The sequence below is a fragment of the Anoplopoma fimbria genome, chromosome 12 (genome assembly GCF_027596085.1).
Source record: "Anoplopoma fimbria isolate UVic2021 breed Golden Eagle Sablefish chromosome 12, Afim_UVic_2022, whole genome shotgun sequence".
NCBI lineage: Eukaryota > Metazoa > Chordata > Actinopteri > Perciformes > Anoplopomatidae > Anoplopoma > Anoplopoma fimbria.
The window spans coordinates 14,356,471-14,382,316 of record NC_072460.1 but is presented as its reverse complement, the minus strand read 5'-3'; the positions used below and the strand labels follow the sequence as shown (position 1 = coordinate 14,382,316).

The window sequence follows — 25,846 nt, the reverse complement described above, 5'->3', positions numbered from 1 at the left end:
TTAATTAAAGATGCACAAACTCGGCATGCCTTCTAGGGGAGGAGAGTGACACTTCAGAAGGATCAGATTAAAGGGAGAAGAGACTTAATGATCAAAATGTATCCATGTTTACTCACAGTTTGATCAAAGAGTGGAGCGAGGTGAAGGCATCCAGATGGATCCACTCGATCATATTACAGCTCAGATCACTGAAATAAGTCAAAGGAAAGTGAAATGGACAGAAATGAATTATTACACTATAAGTATTGTATCTTCATCACCACTAGATGTCAGTAATAGGTCATAGGTCTCCATAGTTTTATCCTGACCCATGCTTCCCAACCTTTTCGGCTTATGACCCCTTGAAATGAACCAATGTCTTCTTGAAACATCTCATCATACTAGGATTGATTTTCTCTCTACAGATTGTTTTATCAAGATATTTTTTAGAAGTAAAACTATCATGTAATTAGCATGGAAAAAAACTAATATTGTGTAGAAAAATAAGGTTTTTCCTTTCCTGTTAATCATCTGTTGAAACCTAAGATATCTTGAGACCCATTGGTGGGGTCCTGATTCCAATGTTGGTAACCACTGATCTAGACGATGAATGTGAACAGGGTTGACTTACAGTGCTCTTAGAGAGGTGAGCTGCTGGAAGGTGCTTGACTCTATCCTCCTGATTTGGTTATGCTGAAGCCCTCTGATGAGAAAAAATACATAGATGGCAACATGAGACATGAAAATAATGGAAGAAGTGCAGGTAAACAGATTCAAATGTTGATTTTGATGCATATGTGTGTGCTTTTGTGATGGGTGTTGAACTCACATCTCTTGCAGTGCAGAGCATTGGTAAAAACTGGGCAGATCTTCGATCTGGTTGTAAGAAAGCTCCCTACAACAAAACATAAAGCATACACACAAAGCCCATATAAACACAGTGACCAGCTGTGGATTTATAGCGTGGGAAATAACGGGGGGGGGAACATAATAATTTGAGTTAACAGTAGACTCTGTGAGCAAGGCAATATAGCAGGACTGTAATTTTTGGGGGTGTTGTGTGTGTGTGTGTGTGCATTCTGGGGGGGATTGGATTTCATAGCACAGTGATTGTACAAATGATTGCTTGGTGGCACAAATCTCCACAGTTGGGTTTTGTGTATCAGTTTTTGTACCTCTCCACCCCCCTCCCCTCCCATTTGTGTGTATACTCACAGCACTCTGAGGCGAGGCAGCTGCTCACACAGATCCAGAGGGAGAGTTGAGAGACCGGCCCGAGTCAGCGTCCTATAGAAAAAAAGGAGAATCCTCTGATCATTGTTGAAGTTCAAGCAAGCGAAAGGATTCCCCAGTCCTGCGAGGCTAACTTGGTCTGACAGAAAGCTGTGTAGGTTTGCCAAACCTGTCTCTGGCTGCCATAACTTGCTTACCCTTCCCTTTTCTGAGTGTCCTGTACTGTCCCTTTCTCTCCTAGAACCCTAAAACGTACATATTCTCTCTTTTTTTCTTTCTGCTTATCCGTATCTGTCTCCACTTTTTTCCCTCATGTATTTGGACTCCTAGGATTGTATCTCTCTATTCTCAGATTCTTTGCTATTGTATGCAAAGAATCCCCACTAGATGAAATAATACTATGCGTGTGATTATGGGGATAAAAGAGACACTTACAAAATTTCCAGGCTGGTGGTTCCTTTCAGATCGGGAAACTCTTGAATCTGGGTTGCCCCATTAAGAGAACTGCAAGTACAAGGGGAAAAAGTGTAAAAAAAGAGAAAAATCTCTCTCTCTTTCTCTGTCTCTTGCTCTCTCTCTCTCTCTAACACACACAGCCACACGCATACCCAGACTTTGTCTAACAGCTCATTTTAGCCATCAAACCTTTCCGCCAACATCAACACAGGCTGTTTTGGCTGTCTCATAAGACATCATAAGTCACACCATTCACCATGTTCTTACAACACACTCTCTTCACCACATCAGCGCAGAGCACAGCAATACACTAACACAACATCATTCAGTAGGCCATTACACATGTCCACTCAACTCTCACTGCGAGGGACAGAGGATGATTTAAACAGTGTTTGGGCTAACACACTGGAATGGTTCCTACTGACCGCATACTTACAGTGTGTGCAACTTAGGTAAGAACTGGAATGCGGACTTTCCCACAAACTGGATGGGGTTTTCATAGAAATGACTGCAAGAAGGAAAGAGAAAATTAATTCTGACATATTTTGATTAATTTGTGTTTAGGAAGGAGTTGCACTGAACATGACGTTGACATGAAATGGCAATCCTGTGTTTATTCAACAGAATATGTGCACATCGTAGCATTAAGTAATAAGCTCACATGGTTTGGAGCTGAGGGTTTCCCACGAAGGCCCTCTCAGGGATGGCTTTGATATTGTTGTTATGGAAGCCCCTGCAAATATAAAAACATAGTTAGCCAGAGAGTTTATCAATATGTTTCTGATTTTGTGAATGTGTGTGTGAGTTTGGAAGGCCGAGAGGCAAGTCATATGTCCGAGTGTTGCACCTGCCAGTGCACAGCTGAAAAGCATTTTTGGATAAATGAGATGTAAACACGCACACATATGCTGTATCTGTGTCACATATGCACGCCGTAGAACATCTGCTGAGGCCGAGGGAAAACATGGTTTGTGTGCGTGTTTGTGCGTGCACGTCTGTGTGTACGTGTAGGCGAGTGAGTGTGTGGGTGTGTAGCCAGCACCTGCTAAGGGCGAGAGAGATTGTATCCGAGTGCCACATTAAAATCACTTAACGGGATTACTTGGGATAAGGCAGCCATGCTAGTCATGTCAGGCAGGTGTGTGTGTGTGTGTGTGTGTGTGTGTGTGTGTGTGTGTATGCACTCACAGTTCCTGAAGCTTACTCAGTGTCCTGATGGCCACAGGGAACTCCTGCAGATCATTGTAGTTTAAATCCCTGAGAGACAGACAATAAGATAAACAATTGTCATTGAAAAGTATATTGAAAAAGTCCAACGCATGATGGAGGTTTTACTTCTCTGCACTCATAATTCAACCATATTTGATATTCTGTATTTCCGTGTGTGAGAACGTGCCTGATTGCATATGTATGTGCAGCCATTTCCTCTCCACTCCGAGAGGCTGACAGCTGTAGAGTGTGAGGTTTGGATTTGATCTTTGACCTTTGCTGCTCTGACCTGACTATTTGGGTCTTTCTCTGATTAGTTACCAAGGAAACGCTGTATCAAAACAATCATTGCTACAATTTAGTGGACACAGCTCATACGCAGGTGGCAGGAAAAGTATTTTTTTTTATAGTATTTCTTGTCTGTACATAAGTATGGACTGTAGATATGCTTGTGAACGTGGGAAAATTTGTGCAGTGTACATGCTTGTGCATACATAGTATGCCTTTGAAATATTAAGCATGTGCTTGGGTATGCGTGCTATCTTTGAAGATTGCTAGCCAACCAGGTCAAAGGATATCTAAAAGTAATAAGTCATAGTCAGCTGGATATCTTTTTTTTATTCGTTTCAAGTGAATGCCTTCTATGAAGTACTTCTAGATATGTATGTGTGTTTTTCCCAGAGTATCAGTGGATACTGTGAAATGTCTGTCTGTGTCTGCTTTGTCTTGTTTGTATATGCAGTTATGTTTTCCAGCAGTCCCCTGGATGGCTCCTCGTGGTAATGATTTTATAATACACACTAGGGGTTGGGGAGGGTTGTGGTGATGCAGATGGTCTCTCGTATTTCTCATAAGCGAAGCCGCTGTGAGAGATTAACCCCTCATACCAGCGCAATCCCCACGTCAATGACACCTGTCATCTTATCCCGCTGAATCATCCGTCTCTGCTCGCCGCTGACGGCCCAAACACTTTAACACACACTATTCTGGTCCAGAGAGCTCCATCCCTCTTTTTCTCAGTCTCTAGTTTCCCTTCATCCCTTTAAGCATGGCTCCCCTAACTTACACACCGTTCCCTCACATTTCCCAGCATGGATAATGGCTTTTAAGTTGAGTGTTAAGCTGGCCATGCGTTTTTGATTGCACATGCAGAAGTACCTGCTTATCTGCGCGTTCACACACATGTGCCCACACACATGCTCATAAAAAGGAACGCATGATTTTTTACATTTCAACAGGGTGTTAAGTAGCATGCCAGAAACTGTTTTCATCAGACCACCATGAATGTTGCAGTAGACACAGTTGCACTGTGTGCATTTCTTTTGCTTTCTTTCTCCACCTCCGTCATAAGGCTGTCAGTTTCCTGCAGTTTTTTGTATTGGTGTGCGGTTACGACTTTATCAAAGCTACGGCACGTACGCTAAAACAACTCTCATGTAGCCAGGCTGAGCCATATTTGACCTCAGCGCTGCTTAGCAATTACTTTAACAAAACATAGAGGAATCTGTTGTTGTTACTTCAAGATAATCAAAGAGAAACTTCTCATCTTCAAATTCCGGTCGCTCATTTGTCAGTTATAGTTTTGAGAAAGCACCTGCTGAAATTAACAGGACATTCATCATTATGACTTAGCACTGCACTTCATTATTCTTTGGCACATTTGGTATGTAAGGTTTATAAAAACACATTCATTTCAAGTGTTCCAGTAACTATAAACCCAAAAAGAAATAATACTGCAGTCAAACAATTTTGGCTGTTGGTTCTATGACCTTTTTGAGGTTATATTCCAAGGAGTTCTCCATATATCTATCAATTGTGATTGAAAGCATCGGAATTCATGTTGACGCTGTTACTTTGTCATCACAAAGCCTGCATTGGTGTTGGGGGGAAATAATGAAATGGAAGTGTGCATGAGAGTATGTGTGTGTGTGTGTGTGTGTGTGTGTGTGTGTGTGTGTGTGTGTGTGTGTGTGTGTGTGTGTGTGTGTGTGTGTGTGTGTGTGTGTGTGTGTGTGTGTGTGTGTGAGAGAGATAGTGAAAATGTCAAGAGTTTAACTTGCAATATTAACCTCTATCCAAAAAGCATGTGTGCATGCACGTGTGTGTCTGTGATTATGTGTGTGATACTCACAGTGTCTCCAGACTGTGTAAACCTTCAAAACATCTCGCACCCATGCTCTGGATGTGGTTGTTATGGAGATGCCTGAAAAAAAGGCCACACAAATATTTTAACAAATCAGAAATGTTTCCACACTGCAATCATCCCCACCCTGTTCTAAGTCAATGGATAAAAATATTTTCTCTGGTAAAATGAGAAACATAGACTCAGGAGAGTTTTAAGTTAACAAATCAAGATGTCACTTACAGAACAACAAGGGCGGAGAGGTTGGTGAATGCATAGTCTGGGATATGTGTGATCTGGTTGAGGGCCAGCGTCATGGCCTGCAGGGAGGGCAGAGAGTCCAGGGCCGTCACTGGGATCTCTGTTAGGGAGTTGTCATCCAACCACAGGTGTCTTAGGGAGCGAACCCCTCTAAAGGCCCCAGCAGGAACCTCAGACAGCAGGTTAGCATCAAGACGCCTGCAGGGTGAGATGAACCGAGCTAAGCGACATAATCACCAAGTTTAAGTACAGTGTGTTTGCTTATGTGCAACGGTGCTTGTGCGTGCATTAGTGGTTGGAAGGTCGTGGCAATTAAACACTTTGGCTTACAGGAAGGTTATTATGAGAATTACACATCTTTTATTCTCCGTCTTTCATCTTTGCTGCAGCTTCTTAGAAGCTCCTCATTATGATTTATTCCCATGCTAAATAAGCCGTGTCTAGCTTCACCGGCACAGACATGTATGAAATGTGAGATGAGAAAAACATATACAAACGAGTAGGAACAGTTGTGATGGGCCTGTTTTATTCTACCTCATTTTATTCAGCCGGATTCCCTCAACGCCTGGGAAAGACGGATAGAGGAACAGTTTAAGACGCATCTTCACTTGTTCCTCCCTCATTAACCTTTTTCCATTTGAGTCCCACTGTCCCCATTGATTTTTGACATTTCCACCACTCATTCATAAACACAACACCAGACACATATGCTCTCACACATGCGCTTTCATCTCTTCAAACCTAACAAACCTTTGTCCCCTCTCTCTCTTGGTGTCCTCAACCCACAGGCTGTGGACAGACACACACCCGACGTAAATGCACACATGCATACACACTGTCCATAGTGATGAACGATCCCCTCAGGGCAGAGTTGACAGGCTGAGACCACTTCCTCTCGCTATTATTCTTTCTTTGGCCCTTCACACTCATTCATTAATCTCCTTTTCCTCCCTCCGGCCCCTCTCACACTCACATTTTTGTTTCATAACTTCATTGATGCTCTCCGAGCGGCTGCACACCCCCTTTGAGTCTCACTCCTTAACTCTTTTTCGTCTTTCAAACATCCTCCCTTATCAATCTTCTACTGTGGTTCTTTGATTCTGGTGCTATAGCTCCTCCTCAGCCTCCTCACCCCTCAAAGGCTTTACCGAACCAACAGCATCATCAAAGTGAAATCAGAACTTGAACTCTGAACTCTGGGCTTTTCTCCCCAGGGAAATTTTCCATCAGGAGAGGCAACTGTATACACTGGCAGATGCTCACACACAGACACACAGGGAAACATCCTCCAGCAAACATGTAAATACGCATTAATGTGTGTATGCGCACACAAAAACAGATTAAAGAATGTTCATCTTGTCTGCTTCCTGAGCACACATTTTCTCCACTGCTAAACATCCTTGTGCATCTTGTGCAATCCAACTGGGGACATTGTTTGTCCCTGACCCAAATCACAGGATGAAAGCTAGAGAAGACCCTTCAACTTTCTGTTTTGTTCTCCAGGGCAAAATAATAATTGCTCCTCTGGGTGGACCTGCCAGGTTTTCCTGAAGGTCCAGACAGAACCAGGAATGTTCCACAGAAGCCAATAAAGCGGCAACTATTTCCTGTCCATCACATCAAAGTCTGAGGCACGATTACAGGAGAGAGCAATAGAGACAGAAAGAGAAAGTTCTCTTAAATGATCCAGTAGATCTGAGTACGTGCCTCCCAGTTCAATTCTCCAGATGGCCAACATTTTATACATTGCAGAACTCGAAGGAGCATGTTTCACTACCATTGAGTCAAATCTATAAAAACAGGGTTATTTTGATTAATGTGGCTTGTGGAACTCATCAGTGGTGATTACGCCACTTACCTGTGGGTCTGGACCCAAAACACTGTCTGTCTCCTCATAACTAAACAACAACAGCACTCAACATTGTGTGTGGCAATTAGACCGTTCCAAACAGTGAGACAAATTTCTAACCTCAGCTTCAGTTCGCTGCTGACAAAAGGATTTGTGTCCGAGATTAAGAACAAGATTTATTTGAGATGAAAGCCTCCTTTATACATTTATACCAATTTAAAACCCATGTGCTTTTTCTCTTTCTTTTTAGCTGGTGTGTTTTATGTCAGTGAGAGGCGCCGAAAAGCTTCACTCTCCAAAGCCTTTCCAGTAATCTTTCTCCGCTGAGCTTATCATTACTTTAATGACAAGGTGCGTCTCTATAACCTGGCTCTGTGTGTGTGTACTGTGTGCGTCTGTGTGTGTGTGTGTGTGTGTGTGTGTGTGTGTTTTTCTTTTCTTTATTATTGAGAGCATCCCTATGTGAAGAAATTGAGAGACCACACACACATGCACAAAGGCTGAAAACAGACAAATTCAACATGGTTGCCTGTAGGCAGGGCTGTCAGGATCATGACATTTCAGTTGAGCATTAATTCCCATATAAATAATTGCTATTAACAGGGAAATTACATACATTTTCTGTTCATTTTATGCCTCACAGCGGTGCTGTTATGTTTTGGTTTGTAACCAGACCTAAATCCATGTTGTTAATTTCAATCTCTTCAGAATGATGCATTTGTTGGCAAAATAGTGTCAATTATTGTCCAAATAGTTCCTGAAATAATGTTTTCTCTTGCTCTCCTGCACAGATTTATTTTCTACCTTGTTCTCAAACTGTACTTAACAAAAACGTGATTGAAAAAAGTTGATTAATGGAGTTTTTGTTTTGTTTTGAGGAGCTGCGTCATTTATTCATGTACGAACTGAAACCTACACTGTTCATTTACTACTACCAGACAACTTAATTGTCAATTTCTTCTCGCTGATTGCCACCACCTGTCTGCCCTGAGCACATCCGCTGTCCACCACACAGTCTCTACACTTGTACTGAGCAGTTTCTTAAATGACACACGCTACTCTTACACCATATTTCCATCCAAATATTCTTATGTGAATTGTCTAATTAATAAAGCTGGATGGAAGCAACATCTCCAGCATAACTCCAGAGCTGATGCATCCTGTAGGGGAGACTCCCTGCTATAAATCAAGAGAAAAGCAGCAGATAATATGAGCTGAAACAGAAGAACCTGCCACACAGCTCTTTGTTTAACTGATTTTTTTTTTTTTAACTGACATTGGAGGATCATGTAGCCATTTTATTCACACAGCTGTTACCAAGCTAACATTGGCCTTATATTCTCTTGATTGTGGAATCTAACGGTTATGCAAATTGATCACAGTCAGCTCAAATAGTCAGGCAATTATGTAATAATTGCGACAGGCATGTGTGCGTGCAGGCCTGGTGACTGTGTTGAGGGAGAGCAGGTCTGCTTAATACCAGACAGGGAAACGTTGTAGGTGGTAGAGGAGTTACATGTGCACGCCCCTTTTATTTAACAACTCCGGCAATTTGACCATGTGTGTGTGTGTCTGTCTGATGAAGGAAATGGCTTTACGGGTATTTACAAAGAATTATTAATTTGAAAAGCAGGGATGTGGAGAACGTGTGCGGTACAAAGTTGGGAGAAACGGGTTGGGGTGAGGAATTACAGATGAGGTGGTCCACATGCATGCATCCAAACATTCACGCTGACACACACACACACACACACACACACATACATACACACATGTACACTGACCCCACAGATGAGACAATTATGCCACCAAACACTCTCATTAGCCAGGGGGATAGCGGTGTGGGTGGTGGGAGAAGAGCGGAGGAGAGGAGCGGAGCAGGAAGAGAGGGGGAATTGATGGAAAATGGGGTTGTTTCACAGCTCATTGGAGATGCTCTCCTTGGCCTGCAGTGTCTGCTGTTTCCCTCATGGCTTCCAGATGCTACCATGAACTGCACTGACACAGTCAGGCTGTGACTCCTACTGTCAGGCAGTACAGTGCAGAACTATTGGGGTCTGGTCTGTAATATGTTAGCAGTACTCTATACCTGCACTGCGGTGAGAGCTGAGTCGTGAGAGTGGGTGGCCAGGGATGTTTCATTCCCTACTTGATGAGGTAGAGAAGCATAATTAGTGTGTTTGTGTAAGTAAGAAAGACTCACAGGGATAGTAGGTTGGGCAGGTCCCATGGAGCATCATCAGGAAGTTTCTCCAATTGGTTGTTTTGTATCATGCTGAAAGACACAAACAGATAATTTAGTCGTAGGTAATAGCTCTATAAGTGATAAAGTGTGTGTGAGATCACATCAAGCAGAACAAATAATTCCATCATGATGGAAATCTGACACAAAAAGGAAAGGGCCAGTGAAAGCTTGAGGAGAAGCAGAGAATGAAGGGTAGAAGAGAAAGAGAAGCTCCTTGGGTGGGCTGCTGATGTCATTCTCAGAAGAATGGAGCAAAATGCGAGGAGGAAGTGGCGAGCAAACAATATCCCTCTCTCTTTTCGTCTCCCTTCCTTGCTTACTCTGTCTCTCTCTCCCTCTTTCTTTAAAGTTTTTATCCTGACCAGTGGTCTGAAATTGGTGCACAAGGCGTATAGTGTGTCGCTATCAGCAGCGGCATTTTGCCTTTATTGTGGCATCATGGTGCCTCTTTGTGAGTCTGTGAGGCCTTGTGTCACAACAGTTAAACTTAAACAGCTTGCAGTAAAGCTATTAAAACAATCTAGTATAGTTTCTTCGTGAGCATAAAATAACCTTTATACCTAGACTAACGAGTACGAGTTATTTATGTATATAGTTTATAGTTTGTTTAGATATACTGTAAGTGAGCATTCTGGGTGACTCAAGATGTTAAGAGCATATTTTGGTATATTCTTTTACATATCGCAATGTGTCGCATTCTTTCATATTGTGTATTTTACAATAGTCCTCTGTGCAACATTTCCTTAAGTATAGAAATAATGCTGCTCAGGTTTTTAGAGGATCAGGGGAATGTTTCCACTGGGACGATGATGCCATGATGAATACATCAAATATGGCCTTTTCCTGTTTCAAAGAAATTCCCTAGGGGAAGCTTGTACTCCACTCTGGGTTTGTAACCTCCTGTGTGTGTGTGTGTGTGTGTGTGTGTGTGTGTGTGTGTGTGTGTGTGTGTGTGTGTGTGTGTGTGTGTGTGTGTGTGTGTGTGTGTGTGTGCGTGTGCGTGTGTGCGTGTGTATGTGTGTGTAAGTCAGCAGGAAGTCAGCTTGCTGTTACCTTACAAAAGGTCAGCGATCCATTTGTTTTTGACACAGCCTGACGTTAACTAATATATTGAGGAAGGAAACCAACAGCTCAGCTGCTCTGAGGTCAAAGAGACCTTCCAAAGTTTGCTAGGATGTTATACTGTCAAGCATGAATGCTTTCTGACGTGTATGAATCCAGGATATGTGTGTCCTTCTGCAGTAATGACATAATAGCCGAGGATTCGTGGCTGGTTCACTCATTCTGTCTCGGTGAATTTCACAACACAAGGTGAAGGGAGATCAACTTGTGTGCCTGGTAATCCCCCAGATTCCCTAAGTTTATATTCTGTGGCAGAGCTTCTCAAACTTTCTCAGCGAGGGTCTAAGAGGAATTGAGTTGCCATGATCATGAAAACCTCTTTAATACCCTTGTCTCTCACTGAGTAGAACTATGGCAGTAACTCAGGGGGTCACAAGTCACAAAATGCCTTGGTTTTTATGGTTGCTTTTCACTTTTTTCATGATTTTATACTTCACTGCAGCACTAACAGTTGGTGGCCATGGATCATAAGGCTACAAACACTATGAGAACTGGGGTGTTGCGAAAACGGCTTTAATGGCATTTTAAAGTGATTTTTTTTGTCACTTGCTGTAATCTCGGTGGGTGGTGTAACTGGGAGGTCCCTGCATTACACCTGTGTGTGCGTGTGTGTGTGTGTGTGTGTGTGTGTGTGTGTGCGTGTGCTTGTGTGTGGGTGTGCTTACAACTGAAATAGGGCTTGTTTTGGAATGAAGGAACCAGCCCATAAACTTTAACTAAAGTTAATGATGCGTGCCCTGTGTGTTTCATTCAAAGCAGGCGCACGACTCTATCCCCCCATAATGCTATAGTGGAACAACCCACCTGGGATGTTGACTGAACCATCAGAGGGTGGGAGGGTGGAGAAGGTTACTTACAGAACTTTGAGGTTGTGGAGACCCTGGAGAGCGTGTCCTGAGATATACCTCAGCTGATTCCCTGAGATACGCCTAGAAGAGAAACAGGCAAATTCAAAAAGGGGAAAACAAATGATAAAAGTGAAGAGTGAAATTCAAGCACATGCAAGAACAAATTTACAAGTCTCATAAGAGAAGTTTTGCCTTTTTGCTTTATTCTACATTTTTGGATTGAGCAGTATGACTTCATCCTTGAGTTCCTGCTCGGGGGTTACTGCTAGGGCAGTATGCAAATAACAATATTCGATTCCCTTCAATGTGGTTGCTATTGGCCCAAAGCACACCCTGAAACCTTAACCAATCCAGGGAGCATTGATGAGTGAATAAAGACTGAACTGAATGAGACAGAGACTGGGTCAACCAGTGCAGCCTGAAAGAATACTTGCTTGTACGCACGACAGTGTGTTTATATGTGTGTGTGTGTGTGTGTGTGTGTGTGTGTGTGTGTGTGTGTGTGTGTGTGTGTGTGTGTGTGTGTGTGTGTGTGTGTATATAGTAAGGTGTATACTATATACCCACACATGAGTGCATATGTGTGTGCAGTGTGAATGTGCGTGCTATTTTCTATGTCCTTGAGGTAAATTGGTGCCGTTCTGAGGGGCCTTGAGGACAGCGAGGGAGAGAAACCACACACATTCACACAAGCAATCCAATCAGTTTGTTTATCAAACACAGCACCTAATGGTCATTTGTGAGTGTGTATAAGATGTCCAAATAAATAACATTCAGTCCAACGGAGTGACTCTCAAGGTCATGAGCTGGAAGCTCAGTTGAAACACATATTTGGTCTTCACAGCTCGAGACCACCCACTTTTATTAAACACACACACACACACACACACACACACAAGTTAAAAGTCACTCATTGGCATGCTCCGGCTCACACCCTTGCTCTACAGGTGAAATGTGCCTGACATTTCAGTCTTATGCAGACTGCCTCTGGCTGAGTTGTTCCATGTTCCATTCAGTGCCAGGATATTGAATTATTGATATAATACTCGGCCGGCCTTTCCAAGCCACTATCATCCAGATGGTAATGGACGAGAGCTCCCAGCAAACTCCCTCTGACATCTGATATTCATGTCAACATGTCTCAGTCTTATTACTGTGCAGTGGCAAACCACACAACCCCTGCCGCGCCTGCCAAATCTCACACTCGGCCCAGTTTAGAACTCTGGTGGAGCTCGTATTTATCAACACAAGCACACATGCCCGTACATACACGTAGATGCTTACCCACATCGGCATACTAGAATACAAAATGAACTGATCTTTATCCAAGCAATTGTGGTGCCATTAAGTCATGCCTCTCAAACCACAGTCTCATTCAAACAGACTTTGACTGCGTCACACAAGGTCTTAATACAGATTTCAGACATGCAAGACACAGATGACTTGAGTTGGTCTGCAGGTTTTTCTGTTCTTTGACCTCACAAATTCTCATATTCATTCTTTTTTATATATAAAGGAGTTCAATTTGCCTTAAGATCTGATTTGCACACGTAAGAGAAACATGTATACTGCCCATTTGTTGTCCCTCAGCGGACGATAGGTCTGCTACTTCAATACCATTTAAGTTTCCTCTATTGCACAAGCTGGTCAACGGGGACCATTTCGATAGCTACTTTTCCAGAGGTAATATTTTCAATAAGCTTTTCTGAGGTCCTGACACCGGTAAAATAGATCTAAGACCCCTGGGTACCTTCTTTTGGTTCCTGTTCAAAAGCAATGATTATTTACAGACCCTTTGAACGGAAAAAAGATATAGGTAGCACCAAAGAAAAATAAATGTCTTCAGGGGGGGATGAGGAGGGCCAGTAATTTAGAGTTTTAGAAAACAAACATTGTAGTTAAGGCCATGGTATGATGTGCATATCCAACTGCCAACCAGCCTTTCTCTATTAGCCGCACCATTGGAGCCAAAACAGCATTAGAGTGGAATCATGCTTTTTTTTGCCGACTTCATTTGTCAAAAGGATAATTATGTCGAAAGTGAAGATGGATATTGAAAAAGGGAAAGAAATGTTCAGGCGTTCTTGATAGACATCAACAGAACACCGGGAGTTGCCATTGACCAACTGTTTCCATGATATCAGTGTGCGTATTTATGTGTGTACGTGTGTGTAAATGATCGAACGTATGAGTAAATGTTCCGCACTTAGCCTCCTAGTCATTCCACATCAATCTCATTCTAATGAAAGGCGCCTTGCTCTTGTCAAACCACGGCTCCAACTGTTTTTTCTTTTAATTTGATTTGGGGATGGTTGGAATTTTTCTTGGCCCCTGGACTGTGTTGATAAAAATTCCACCTCAGCATAATTCAGCTCGATCGACATGATTCATAGATAAAATAACAGAGGCCAGTGTGTAGTTCAAACGTATGGGAGAGAAGTGGGAGGGGTTGTTTCAAAGGTGGGACCGCCCTGCTGTCATGGATGATCTGTGAGGGCATCACTGAAGCATACCAACTGCTGATTATCCCATGTATCACCATGTCCTATTGCCTCAAAATAATAAACAATAAAGACAAAATGAAGACCTAGACAGCAGAGACAGCATCATATTTTGGGATACTATCTCAAGTAGTGATAGGACAACATAACGGTAGCATGACCAGGATTGCTGATAGGAGTCCATGATGAAAGAAGAAGGCGAGGATAAACAGGTTCTTACTGTCAGAGAGATGGTGGCCTGGTGTGTGTGGGTGTGTCTGTAAGTACAAATGCATGTATGACCTTTTTCACCCTTGGTCCATCAATAGAAATGTTATCCCTCCTTCTGTTCGGAGGTCCAGCCAGAGGGTCAACCACTTAACCTGGAGTTAACCTCTGAAATTACTGAAGTAAAATATGGAAAACAGTGTGTGTGTGTGTGTGTGTGTGTGTGTGTGTGTGTGTGTGTGTGTGTGTGTGTGTGTGTGTGTGTGTGTGTGTGTGTGTGTGTGTGTGTGTGAGAGAGAGAGAGAGAGATGGAGAAAGATACAAGCAGAAAAAACCCAATGTTGGCAGAGCTAAAAAGAAAAGCTTTAATTGAACTAGATAGTCCAAGATGTGTGACGCATCTGGAGTATCAGAATCAGCCAATATTGTAAGCCCTTAACCCTCACCTACATTTTACTCCTGGCCTATCAGCAGACGATCTTATCACCAAGAAGAAGACAAGCGGGGCAGCATGGGCCATCACTTGCCACTGAATTTATGTGATTGTCGGAGAGCACTAGATAGCACTATCGCAGGGCTGTGTGGAAATTTCAGAGTTTTAGTTTTGAGCCGATAACAGAAGCTAGCACTATTTTCTAAGCACTTTCAACTATGCTCGTAATATTGTGTGTCAAAAAAAGAGTCATGGAGGGTTTAAAAAAAAATCCAGTGGGATTGTTTTTCTCCTCAGGCCACTTTGAATGGTCCGATATCACCTCTGTTTTAGGACATGACTGATGATTTAGATAATGATAAGATGAGCATGAGAGACTTGATCCAAACGGGTGATTATGACGGGATTCAAAAGAAGAAGCCAGAGGGAAAGGGGATCTCTTGAGGTACAAACAGCATGGACTTTGATACTGATGATAGTTGGAGAGCACAAGCAAGAGCTTTTAGGGTGATAATTTACCTTAAAACGCTCGCTGCCAGTTCCAAGTTGCATTTAGGTCAAAAATAGATAGTGCATCTTTGATATTAGAGGAGAACATTTGAAGACAGGGTAAGTTCTTGATATGTCAGTGGATGAGTAACCATTCTCAGTCTGTACCGGCTTGCCGGCATTGCTGCCCTCTCATTAGTCCATAGACATGCAGTCTGCCTCTCAGTCGCCTCTCTTCTTCATGCAGACTGACAGTTGCGTGCAAGTTTGTGTGTTTGAATTAAGAATAGTTTCACAGATCAAAGCACTAAATGAAGGCTTAATGAGAGGTGTCTGAGGTCAATAGAAGGGAGGGGTGATTACACATCTTGTTATCAATATCAATGCGGCAATGAAGCATAGGGAGGTTTGCCATTTGCTTTGTGAATTAATTTAATCACCTCAATTGAGGTTGAAAGGGATTAGCTGTGTGTACTTTGATACTATAGAGGTGAGAGCTGAGCAAGGAGATAAGAGGCAGCATGATACAGTTTACATTAATGAGCAGTGCTTTAGAAGGACACTGTATGTGGCTCATTAGATCTAATTCCTCCTCCAACCCATAGTGTAAAACAGGAAGAAAGCTGGACTTCTTGCCAAAAGCAGATTTGTCTTGGTTTGTAAGAATGTGGAGAGAAAAAGTGAGAGAAAAAAAAAAACTATCAAAGGCAGTGTCTATAGCTTGCAATAGCCTCTAGTAAAATGGAGACAGGGGGCTGGGGCTGTAGATTGGAAAGGAGGGAGATAGAGTGAGGGAGTGCAGACAGGGAAATAGAGCCCAACATCAAACAATTTATCACTACCAGTCACAACATGCCTGGCCCTTGCTTCTCCCTGCGCTACCAACAAGTGCTGTGGACCCACATCAAACACTCGCTCTCAAACCGACCGTGTTTAGAGCCTCGGTTTGTTTTCTAAGCGCTATAACTTGTTGTAATTATAATGTGTTTAACATAACCTGCTATGCTTCATCTCACTTAACCTCCTAGACGGGAGTGGATGTCAGAAATGTGCTTCTCCCTGCCTTGGAACATCATCATCGTCTCAGTATGTTTCCAGAAATGGTCAGCAGGCTAACAAAAAAATGTGGCTTTAGGGCAGGAACATCTTCCTTGGAAGAGTTACAAAGCAACAGAACGTCTCCATAAAGTGTCAGAACACAAGAGCGATACAGAGGAAGCAAGATCAACGGGGCTGTAAAACACTGGGAGGATTGTCTCTGGACAAACACTGCAGATCCAAGACCCCCACCCCCTTTTTCCCCAATGGAGAAGGCAAATGTCAGCATTGATGTTCAGCATCACTCTGCTCTATGTGGTTCTGATTATTAGGCCATCAGCAATGTCTAACCTTAACCGTTTTTACAACAGCCAAAAGTTGAGATCAGCAGATCTATGCACAACAATAAATCAAGACTTGAATTTCATTCTTTAATATCACGGTGTCACAAAACTTCATTGCTCAGCTTCGTTCTGCTCTTCAGATCCAGTTTGACTGCGACTCAAAGTCAACTGAATGGTTATCCAGCAAACCTTTTATTTTCATCCCGATTAGCTCATGCGTCACAGACTGCAGCTGCAAGAATTAACAAAGAAAACAGCGGACTGTTCAAACACCCCAAGCAGACACACACACACACAAACACTGCGGGCTTCAGAAGTAAAAGAATCAGGTGAAGGCAGACATTCACACACATTCACACCCTCAGGCCATATCTGTGGGCAGCCTTTGTCAACCCGAGACTTAGCTTAGTTCTGCTGAGTGGTCAAATCAGATACCGGCCAAGTCAACCGAAAAAATGTTCAAAACGTTCTGTTGCGGCGTGTTTGCTTTCATCAGCCCTATGAGGGTGAAAGCAATACCTTCTACCTTGTGAAGTACTGACCAAATTGTGCCTGTAGCACAAAGTACAGAAGTCAAGGAATATGGCACAGAGGCTTAGTCAAATTCTTAGTCTTGTATTTATTTTAATTTTAACATTGTTTGATTTGTTTCCAGACAAGAAAAGTATAAAGAATAATTATGTGTTGTGGCATTTAATTCATTTAGTGTATCTGCAACAATATCAAAACATTTCTAATGATACCCAACCGTTAGTATCCTTAATGCTACATAACAAGAAAAACATAACATTTTCATTTTCCCCAATTCTGTCCTGAAGTTCTCCTTTAAGGTGTTTGTCTTGGCTAAGGCTTGTGTCCATGTGTGTACTGCTCCTACAGAGCTGTCCAGCTGAAACAAAATGTGTGTGTGAGGGGGGGTTAAAGAATGCAGCGGCTTGGATGCTGAGCACAGAACCTGCTCCCTAAACACTTTAAAGACCATATATTCACCCTCTGAGTGAATATCAGGTTCTATTTGTTCCCTTTTTTGTGCAGCCATCCAAGGATCTCCCAGTGTATAGCTGCAGGCAGTTTCTTGGTAGGAAAGATCAGAGGCAGGCCATAGTCATCAATCCCTATCGCTGGCGTCTGTTCATATCAGCGGCTCAGGGAATGGCTGTTTCTTGTCATGTGTGAGTTGTGATGATGGAGTTCTATCAATTGAATGTGAGTTTGATGATTTTGTACTCACAGTTCCGATAGCAGGTGCAGTCGGTGGAAGGCTCTGGGCTGGATCTCACTGATGTTGTTCATGCTCAGATCCCTAGAGAGAGAAAAGGGGATACATCAGTATCAAAGTATCAATCAGTGTATACCTTATCAATGTTCCTTGCAGGTGCTCTGTGCATGTAAAATAACAAATGTTTAAAACGTGGTTTTCACGTGGCGATCAATCATCAAGACTGGGGAGTAGTATGCAGAGAGAGGTTAGAGGGTTAGGTAGAGAGGTTGGAGGACGAGAGGGAGAAGAGGGAGATGTAGAAGAGAAATTTTCCCCAATGAATCATTGTTGGGCAGCCGTAATTTCCTTCTCGTCCCAGTGACTCGTTCTCTTTTCCAGATGTCTCACTCTACCTACTCTCAGATCTGACCCCTCAGTCTCCCTCCATATCTATCTATCTCTCTCTCTCTCCTCTTCTTTTTTTCCTCCTCAGGTTTCTCAGGAGACCACTTCCTTCTCCTTTTGTTCATGGCTGTAACATAGACACACTCCATTTCTCTGCCTCTCTGACACACACGCTGACGTGAGAGGGTGCGCTGAGGGGTGAGTGTTGATGCAGCTGCGTTGCGGTCAAAGAGGGAGAGGCGCAGGATGCTCCAATACATGCATGCACACTCTCAACACACACATGCAACCTACTTTTTTTTACACTTGGGATGGTATGAGGACAACTTATGTGTCAGCCTCTGGTAGAAAACATACATAACCTTGCGGCCTCAGTCATGTAAGGTCATCTGTTTGATAAACATAATGAAAGCAAGGAGGTGCTACGTCACCCCTTCTTTGCTTTCACAGCCCTTGGGGTCTCGCAATAGTCTTGAAGAGTGAGGCGTGTATGTGTGTCTGTGTGTGTGTGTGTGTGTGTGTGTGTGTGTGTATGACACTAACCATTGCTCATAAAGCCAGACCACCGGGCTAGCAAGTGTAAACTGTGCTCTCAGAAGCCCTTTGCTGTTGGGAGTTTTGACACACTGGCTGTTTGTTTGTGAAGTCAGCCAAGCTGACGGGGTGGCTGGATGAATCTATCCGCAGGCGTGATCTATATTCAGCTTCAGGGACCATGTGGAAAAAAACACTGAAAGGCAATATTCTGGTTCACAATTTTGGATAGTTGAGTAGCCTGTCATTTAGTAGTTGTGACAAGACAAATTCCGTATACCAACAGTTTGGAACCCTGTCAAGGATAACATTTAGTGTCAGATGGCCAGTTAAGGTGTGGACTCCCACTGTCACTCACCATGTGATGAGCTTGCAATGTTAACTGTGTCCTTTTGCTATGAGATTTTTTTTAGGTCAGAATATTGTCGTACGCAGCCTCTGCTGACATTGAATATTTTCCTCATGAAAGCAACATTTTTGGCTTGTTCATATCCCTTCATGGGAATTTCCTGTTACACATGCCCCGTCCTGGGAGGTCTGACTGCAAATAGAGGGGTTCAAGGTGTTTCTCAGGGTCCAGGACAAATAGGCAGGGTGAATGCTTTCAATCAGTTTTTAGGGTGAAATTATTAATTCTCTAAACGTATTGCTTTTGTTTGTAACAGAATAAAATAGGGCATTTATATTCCACATCACAATGACTGACCTCAACTTTGTTGTTTGTAGTCTGAGTAGAGCCCGCTTTGGTTGAATGCAGGTAAACAGTCCGTGTGATGGTCAAAAAATCTTGGAACCCACTGGCTATCGTGTGCCTATGGTTTGAATTTCATTTTTTTTAATTAGCTTGTAAACTGCCTACTTGTGCAACAATCCGGTCGCACACGTTGTCTCTCAACGCCAACTTAGGTCTTGTTTCTCAAAATGCTAATCAGGCTGTAAACAACGAGAAGCGCAGGGAAAAGGAAGCCTTGGCTCGGATATCCACTGGCTACATCGTTTCCCAAAAAATATAGCCCATCACCCCCAGAGGCTTCCCTGTCGTCAGACCGATAGCGGGTTCTGAGATTGCCACCACAAGCAGAGAAGTGGTATTATAGAGTAATGCTCCATAAAAAGTAGCAATGGGCCAATAAAAGAAGAGAAGAAGGAGACGCAAGCCAGACATTCAGAAAAGGCTTTGCTAATGTTTTATGAGGTTTGGGGCTTTGAGGATACGCAAAATGCAGTTTGGTGTGAAACATTTGATGTTGCAATGTTTGTTTCCAATAAAATCTCCACAGGGCAACTTTAAATACTTTATAATTCTATTTCCAGAAAACCTTCTTATCTAATCAGATTATATCTAAATTATTGCAGTTACAATTGAAAGACACATTCCAATTGTTATTTTAAGTGCACATCAGCTCCTCAAAATGTAATGCAGCATAACTAATAACTTTTCTTACTCAAATCAACAAATAATGTGTAATTTATCACTCTCTTACCTCACATTTTTGCTGACCTCAGGTCTCCCTCTCAACAAAGTACTGTGGTGAAGTCATGTGAATTATATACTTTTTCCATTTTTTTGCTCAGACCCGAGGCGGTAATTTGGGGATGAATGCAACGTGAAGTGTATTGCTAAGTGTGGTGCACTACTGCTTAAACTTAGTCAGGGGTACATATAAGTGATAACAAAGTTTCCATGGAGATGACACAGCCGGCAGAAATGGCAAACCAATTGACATAATCAAGACTGGATGACATCACGTTTAATGACACAGAGAGCACAGCATTACCTCATGGGACATCATGAACAATACACATACACACCTTAATATATTCATTATCCGTGTGCTAATATTCTTCTGGAAAAAAACTTTATTAGACCATCCTGAGGGGGGATCATTAAAGCATAGCAACACACTCACAAGCAGGCCCACGCATAGACACACACACACACACACACACACACACACACACACACACACACACACACACACACACACACACACACACACACACACACACACACACACACACGCATCAGCCAGCTTCTGGGGATGCGCCACAAGAATGAAGACAACTCTCCATTATCTGGTCCTGATTAAATAAGCCATAAACAAACGTGTGAAGTCCATAACAGCGGCCTCACTCAGACAGAATAAACATGCAGCAACAGAGAGAGAAAATGTTTAAAAATAAAGACACAGTGGTGAGTCATGGGGAAAGGTTGAATGCAGCTCAGCTCTGCTGTGCTCTCCAACAAGCTCATTGGGAAGCCGGGGAGAGAGAGAGAGAAAGAGAGAGAGACATTTCTGCTTTGCAGGCCAAGGCCTCCGCTGACAACTTGACGTATCGTTGGAAGGCTCTGCGCTAAGGCTTGTTTTTAAAATCAAATAACAGCTGTGGCTTTTTTAAACCATGATAATTATGATTGATGACTACCACATGTGCATTGTGTCGGCTGGCGCTCTGACGTGCAGATATTTTCAGCGCAAATAAACGGCCGCAAAAGAAATGAGAAGCACTTAAAGATCTTGCGGGCTCCGTAGTGTGTGAGAGTTTTACAATTAGAATAAGGGTTTCTGTGTCCCCATTTAAGGGGCACCTCTAATGTGTGTGTGCGAAAGGGAGAGAAGGCTAGTATGTGTGTCAGTATCTGTGTCTGTGTGTGCAGTACGATATTTTTCCCATTTATAGGTGACTGCGGTGTGTGTGGTAAGATGTCTGTCGCTCATTTTCACACCCCTATTGTTTTCCAGTGAGCCTGCAGATGTGGTGGGTACAGTCCCGGGTTGCGCTTTCACCACATCATACATGAACGCTGCCACGGCATGGAAACAGATTGCTGTGTGGGTCTGCCTTTGTGTGTGTGTGTGTGTGTGTGTGTGAGGGATGGAGTTTTCTTTGTTTTTCATGTGAGTATTCAGTGGGGAACTGTCCTGCCCTATCTTGGCCATCGCGGCGTCAAGAAAGCCTCCTGATATTGCTCCCAGGACAACACATCTCTCAGCCGACAGAGGCACACAGGCCGTCCCCTCCCCTCAGATCTCCGTCTGCTGCTGAATGACGAACTAAAGACTCCTGAGCAGTATTAGGAGCAGAGGATGCAGACATGGAGACCCATGCTCATCCCTCAACAAACACACTCTCAAATGTGCCTCTTAACTGTTCTTTTTATCCCGCTCTGCTCTGAACCCGCAGACTGACTGACAAAGCCCCCAGTGATCTCTTTCTGTTTCCCAGGAGAGGAATTACATTTTCATGTGCCTGCATGTAATTCTTGGTGTGTTTAAGCACAGTAGCGTGTGTGTGAAATTCTGGCCAGTGTTGCAGCAATTGGAATTGGACGTTTTTCCATTCCTATTCCCCCCCATCGTTCCGTGATTTGCAGATACACAATGTGCTCTGATAGATCGTTTAATCTTTTCACTCCAAAGTGTGTGAGTGTGTGTACGCTTGTGTGCATGTGAATGTAAGAGAGGAAAGTTTGGCATGGGAAGAAAGGTAAAGCACTGGATATTTGACTGCTTTATGCTGTGATTGATAGAGTAACCAAGGCAAGGAGCTTGTCTTAAGGGGGGAACGGAAGCATGAAGAAACAGAGGTACATTTCCATTCATCAGCCTTGGCCCTTTCTCTCCCTCTCTCTTATGCCACTCTATCGCTCACACTCACTCTTTTCTCCCCATCCCTGTTTCAAATTTCAACTGGAGCATGGGGTTACACAGTCCGGTAGTTACAATAATGTGATTTATCATATTTCCTCTTCGCCGTCAACAGAACTACTGAAGTATGCTATCGGCTGTGTGATCAAAGGCAGTGTGTGTGTGTGGGTGTGAATGTGCCCCTAGCTCCGTTGTAGCCAATTTCAAGCTGGAAGCTGACGAGAGTCGGTTGATTCAGCTCCAAACAAAAAAGCACCCGTATATGTTCAGAGACACACACACACACACACACTACATCCACAGGCACTCGAACACACTCCGGGCTCCGGGTGGCTTTTGTGGCATGGATGAAGGACCACCCCGAGGAGTGAATATACTTCGAGAATGAGACCGATGCAATCAGCAGTAAGGTGTCTGTTTCTGTCACCATCGGCGAAATGTGTCAGTCAGACTAAGATGTGCGGGAGCAGGCTGAGAGGAGATGACTTGATACATTTAACTTTGGAGAATTCCATTGTATCAAAGAGAAAACAAAAACAAAAAAAGCTTGGATGGAAAAGTTTCTGGCATGACGCTCAATGATAAATTACATGCAGGTATATTACATAACAATGCAGAAAAAGCATGCAAGTAAAACGTATTTGCCCTTGAGAACGATATTTTTCATGACTCTCTCTCTCTCTCTCTCACACACACACACACACACACACACACACACACACACACACACACACACACACACACACACACACACACACACACACACACACACACACACACACAAAATCACTTCACAAGGAGCCATGCCCCAAGGTCTTCCCTCTCACTTCCTCCCCTGCTCTCTCTCTTTCTTCTTGCCTCCCTTCCAATCCCTTTCTCACTCGCTCAGGTGGAGACTCTTACCAAACAAACAGCAAATAATGGCAGTAAGCTCTGCACCTTTGAAGGCGGCTTATCCGTAAGGAACATTAGAGTAATAGATCTTTAGTGGAAATCAACAACCAGAGCCTTGCCCAGAGGGCAGGAGTTCTGCATTAGCGGTGCTTGAGCCACACCTTGGCTGTCTTTTACAGTAACTATGACAGTAATGTCTTCAGTTGGATTCAGCCAGTCTGATCCTCTCCGCTTAGTGCTTTGAAACAGTTAAGGCCATCATGAAAGAGGATCTTTTATTCCACACAATGCAACTGGTAGTCAATGCTCGGGCGCCGCCTAAAAGAGGGCCTAAATGGTTGTGTGCATATGTATGTGTGTGTGTGTAAGAGAGAGAGAGAGAGAGCAGAATGTGTGTGTATGCTGTGTGTGAGGGTGAGGTCTAAGTGTGTTGGCTTTTTCTATCTGAATAGACTGACTGCTTTGGCATTCAGTTTCTCTCGTGGTCACACATGAGCTTGCACACACACATAAACACGCACACAAACACACAGGCTTGCACACACACACACACAAAGAGAGAGGAAGGAGGGCACAATGCTGTCCTCCCCTCCTCCTTCCTCTAAAGATGTGTTTTTTTTTCTTCTTCCTCTCTCCCAGACTTCCTGGGAGGGGTACACTGCCCTTTGTGTCCGAAGGCACTCTCTCTTTATCTTTCCCTCTCTTATTCTCTCTTTCTCTCATTCACGGGGAACAAAGAGCGAGGGAGAGGGCGAGGAGAAGTCTTTCACCTGGATAAGGAGGGCCACGGGGAGGACTCGGCTACAAAAGAGCAGAGAGGGAGGGAGGAGGAGAAAAATGGAGATAGCGAGACAGAAAAGGGAGATGCGTCTGTGTTTTTTGTTTTCCCATGTTTTGTGCTCTTTTCCGCTCGCTGCGGTTTAGGGGAGAATGACAGGCGGATGTCTGGGTGGAGAGAGCGGCTGTTTAGTCTGAGGCCATGTCATGGGAAACATATTCATGCCCTGTGGGACTTATTCATACCCTGGTGTACTGCACACATGCACACGTGCATGTACACACTCTATGTCCGCTCCCTGTCCTCCCACACACACACCCTGTCATGAGACGGAGAGGGGGGGAGGTGAAAGGTCAAGCACTTCAGTAATTGAACAGGAAGCGTTGGAACAGTCGGCACTACACAACATACAACTGCCTCCAACATGTGGACAGGACTGACAGGCAGCTGTTGTGGGTAGGACATAGCTTTGGAAGCAAAAAAAAGCATTCATAGGCCTGTCCATAGTCCACTAATCTGTTATTTTGGCATTTATACGTCGTCTGGCTTTCATATGTGTTTGTTTCATGACGTGTACCAGACAGCGTGTTTAGTTTCTTCATAGATCGAAGCTTACAGTTGATGCCAGTTGAAGGAAATGTTTCATGAGTGTTGGACAACCACTTTGCCACAGAAAACTGTTAAAAAATAATGTCAAAGATGTGTGGAAAAGGATTACAAATTTCACCACTTTTCCACACATCCTGAAGAGGTATCTCTTACAGAGGTGTCCTTTCCTGCACACTGATTCAAGGCAGATTCTCAGCAGTGGTAACAACAGTGGATGAAACCTGATGAGTATTAGTGTCAAGCTCTATTATGACTTCATTTGGTTGAATGGCAGAAACAGGAGGACACTGGATCTAGTTAGAGGACTGCTCAAATCCACTCCTGGCTCACTCCTCCTTTACTGCCGCGCTCACAGATGATCAGCTCGCCTGCTCCATATATTTAACAGTACCCATGGATAACATCTAGACTTGAACTTAGATCAGCACTTGATGAAATCTTACCCCATACCAATGAGGACATATGGCTGCTGTTGGTTTAAAGAGATTTAGTTTGGCCTCTTGCCATGCATGTAAAAACTCCAGATTTCCTCTTTTGCTGCTTCTCAGACATGTAATAGAGACGAGAGTAAGTCTGGCTGCAGTTGCAAAGGCTCTGAAGTGACAGAATTCCCTCCAGCCTCTCTTTACAGCAGATGGAAAATACACCTGTGAAGTCCAGTCTTAGCAAGAATTATACTATTGCCTTATTTCATCATCGTGACCCGACTTACTGCATTCAGATCACTTACTAAATCCTAAAAAGCCATCTCTTTCTCTCCCAACTTTATTCCTCTCTCCACCTTCTGTTTTCTACATCCACTCTTCCACACTTTCTGGACATTCCTGTGCAATACCCCCCTTTGGCTACACTCTGTACGCGTATGTGTGCGCGCTGAGGTGTGTGCATGTGTGCGAAATTTAAGTGTGTCTGTGATTGCTTTTTTTGTTCATGTTAGCTAGCTCCCGTCCCAGTGGTCCATTCGCCCGATCTAATCCCTGCTAGCATCGCTGTATCAGCACTGCTCTGAGGGATGCTTTGATGCAGCACAGAGGGATTGGATAGGGCATTAACCATCATTAAGTCAGTCTGTGCATGTGAGTGTGTGTGCAAGCAAGCATGCATACATCCATCCTTGTGCAACGTATTTCCTTGCGTGTAATGTGCACACAGGGATCTTGTGGGTGCATGCATGTGTATTTGTGTGTGTGTGTGTGTGTGTGTGTGTGTGTGTGTGTGTGTGTGTGTGTGTGTGTGTGTGTGTGTGTGTGTGTGTGTGTGTGTGTGTGTGTGTACATTGTTGGAAAGGGCATTAAGTATCATTAGCTCTTACTAGTCATCACCTGCACACTGCCAGCCCCACATGAACCACTTTATTCAGCAGGCCTGGCCAGCGATCACAGAGATAGGCAGACAGAGACAGACAGACCCATGTTGAGATACAGGGGGAACTTGGACAG

At 43.5% G+C, this 25,846-nt stretch overlaps 1 protein-coding gene across 1 annotated transcript in view; it reads right to left on the bottom strand.

Moving 5' to 3' along the window:
* LOC129099295 (leucine-rich repeat-containing G-protein coupled receptor 6) overlaps nt 1-25,846 on the bottom strand; it is a 35,761-nt gene that overhangs the window by 3,676 nt on the left and 6,239 nt on the right. The window contains exons 2-14 of the mRNA XM_054608490.1: nt 17,568-17,639; nt 11,334-11,405; nt 9,313-9,384; nt 5,243-5,458; nt 5,009-5,080; nt 2,857-2,925; nt 2,330-2,401; nt 2,105-2,176; nt 1,648-1,716; nt 1,195-1,266; nt 809-874; nt 611-682; nt 117-188 (exon numbers count right to left, since the gene is read on the bottom strand). Of these exons, the coding sequence (XP_054464465.1) occupies nt 117-188; nt 611-682; nt 809-874; nt 1,195-1,266; nt 1,648-1,716; nt 2,105-2,176; nt 2,330-2,401; nt 2,857-2,925; nt 5,009-5,080; nt 5,243-5,458; nt 9,313-9,384; nt 11,334-11,405; nt 17,568-17,639 (1,068 nt within the window). The remainder of the gene's footprint in view (nt 1-116; nt 189-610; nt 683-808; nt 875-1,194; nt 1,267-1,647; nt 1,717-2,104; nt 2,177-2,329; nt 2,402-2,856; nt 2,926-5,008; nt 5,081-5,242; nt 5,459-9,312; nt 9,385-11,333; nt 11,406-17,567; nt 17,640-25,846) is intronic.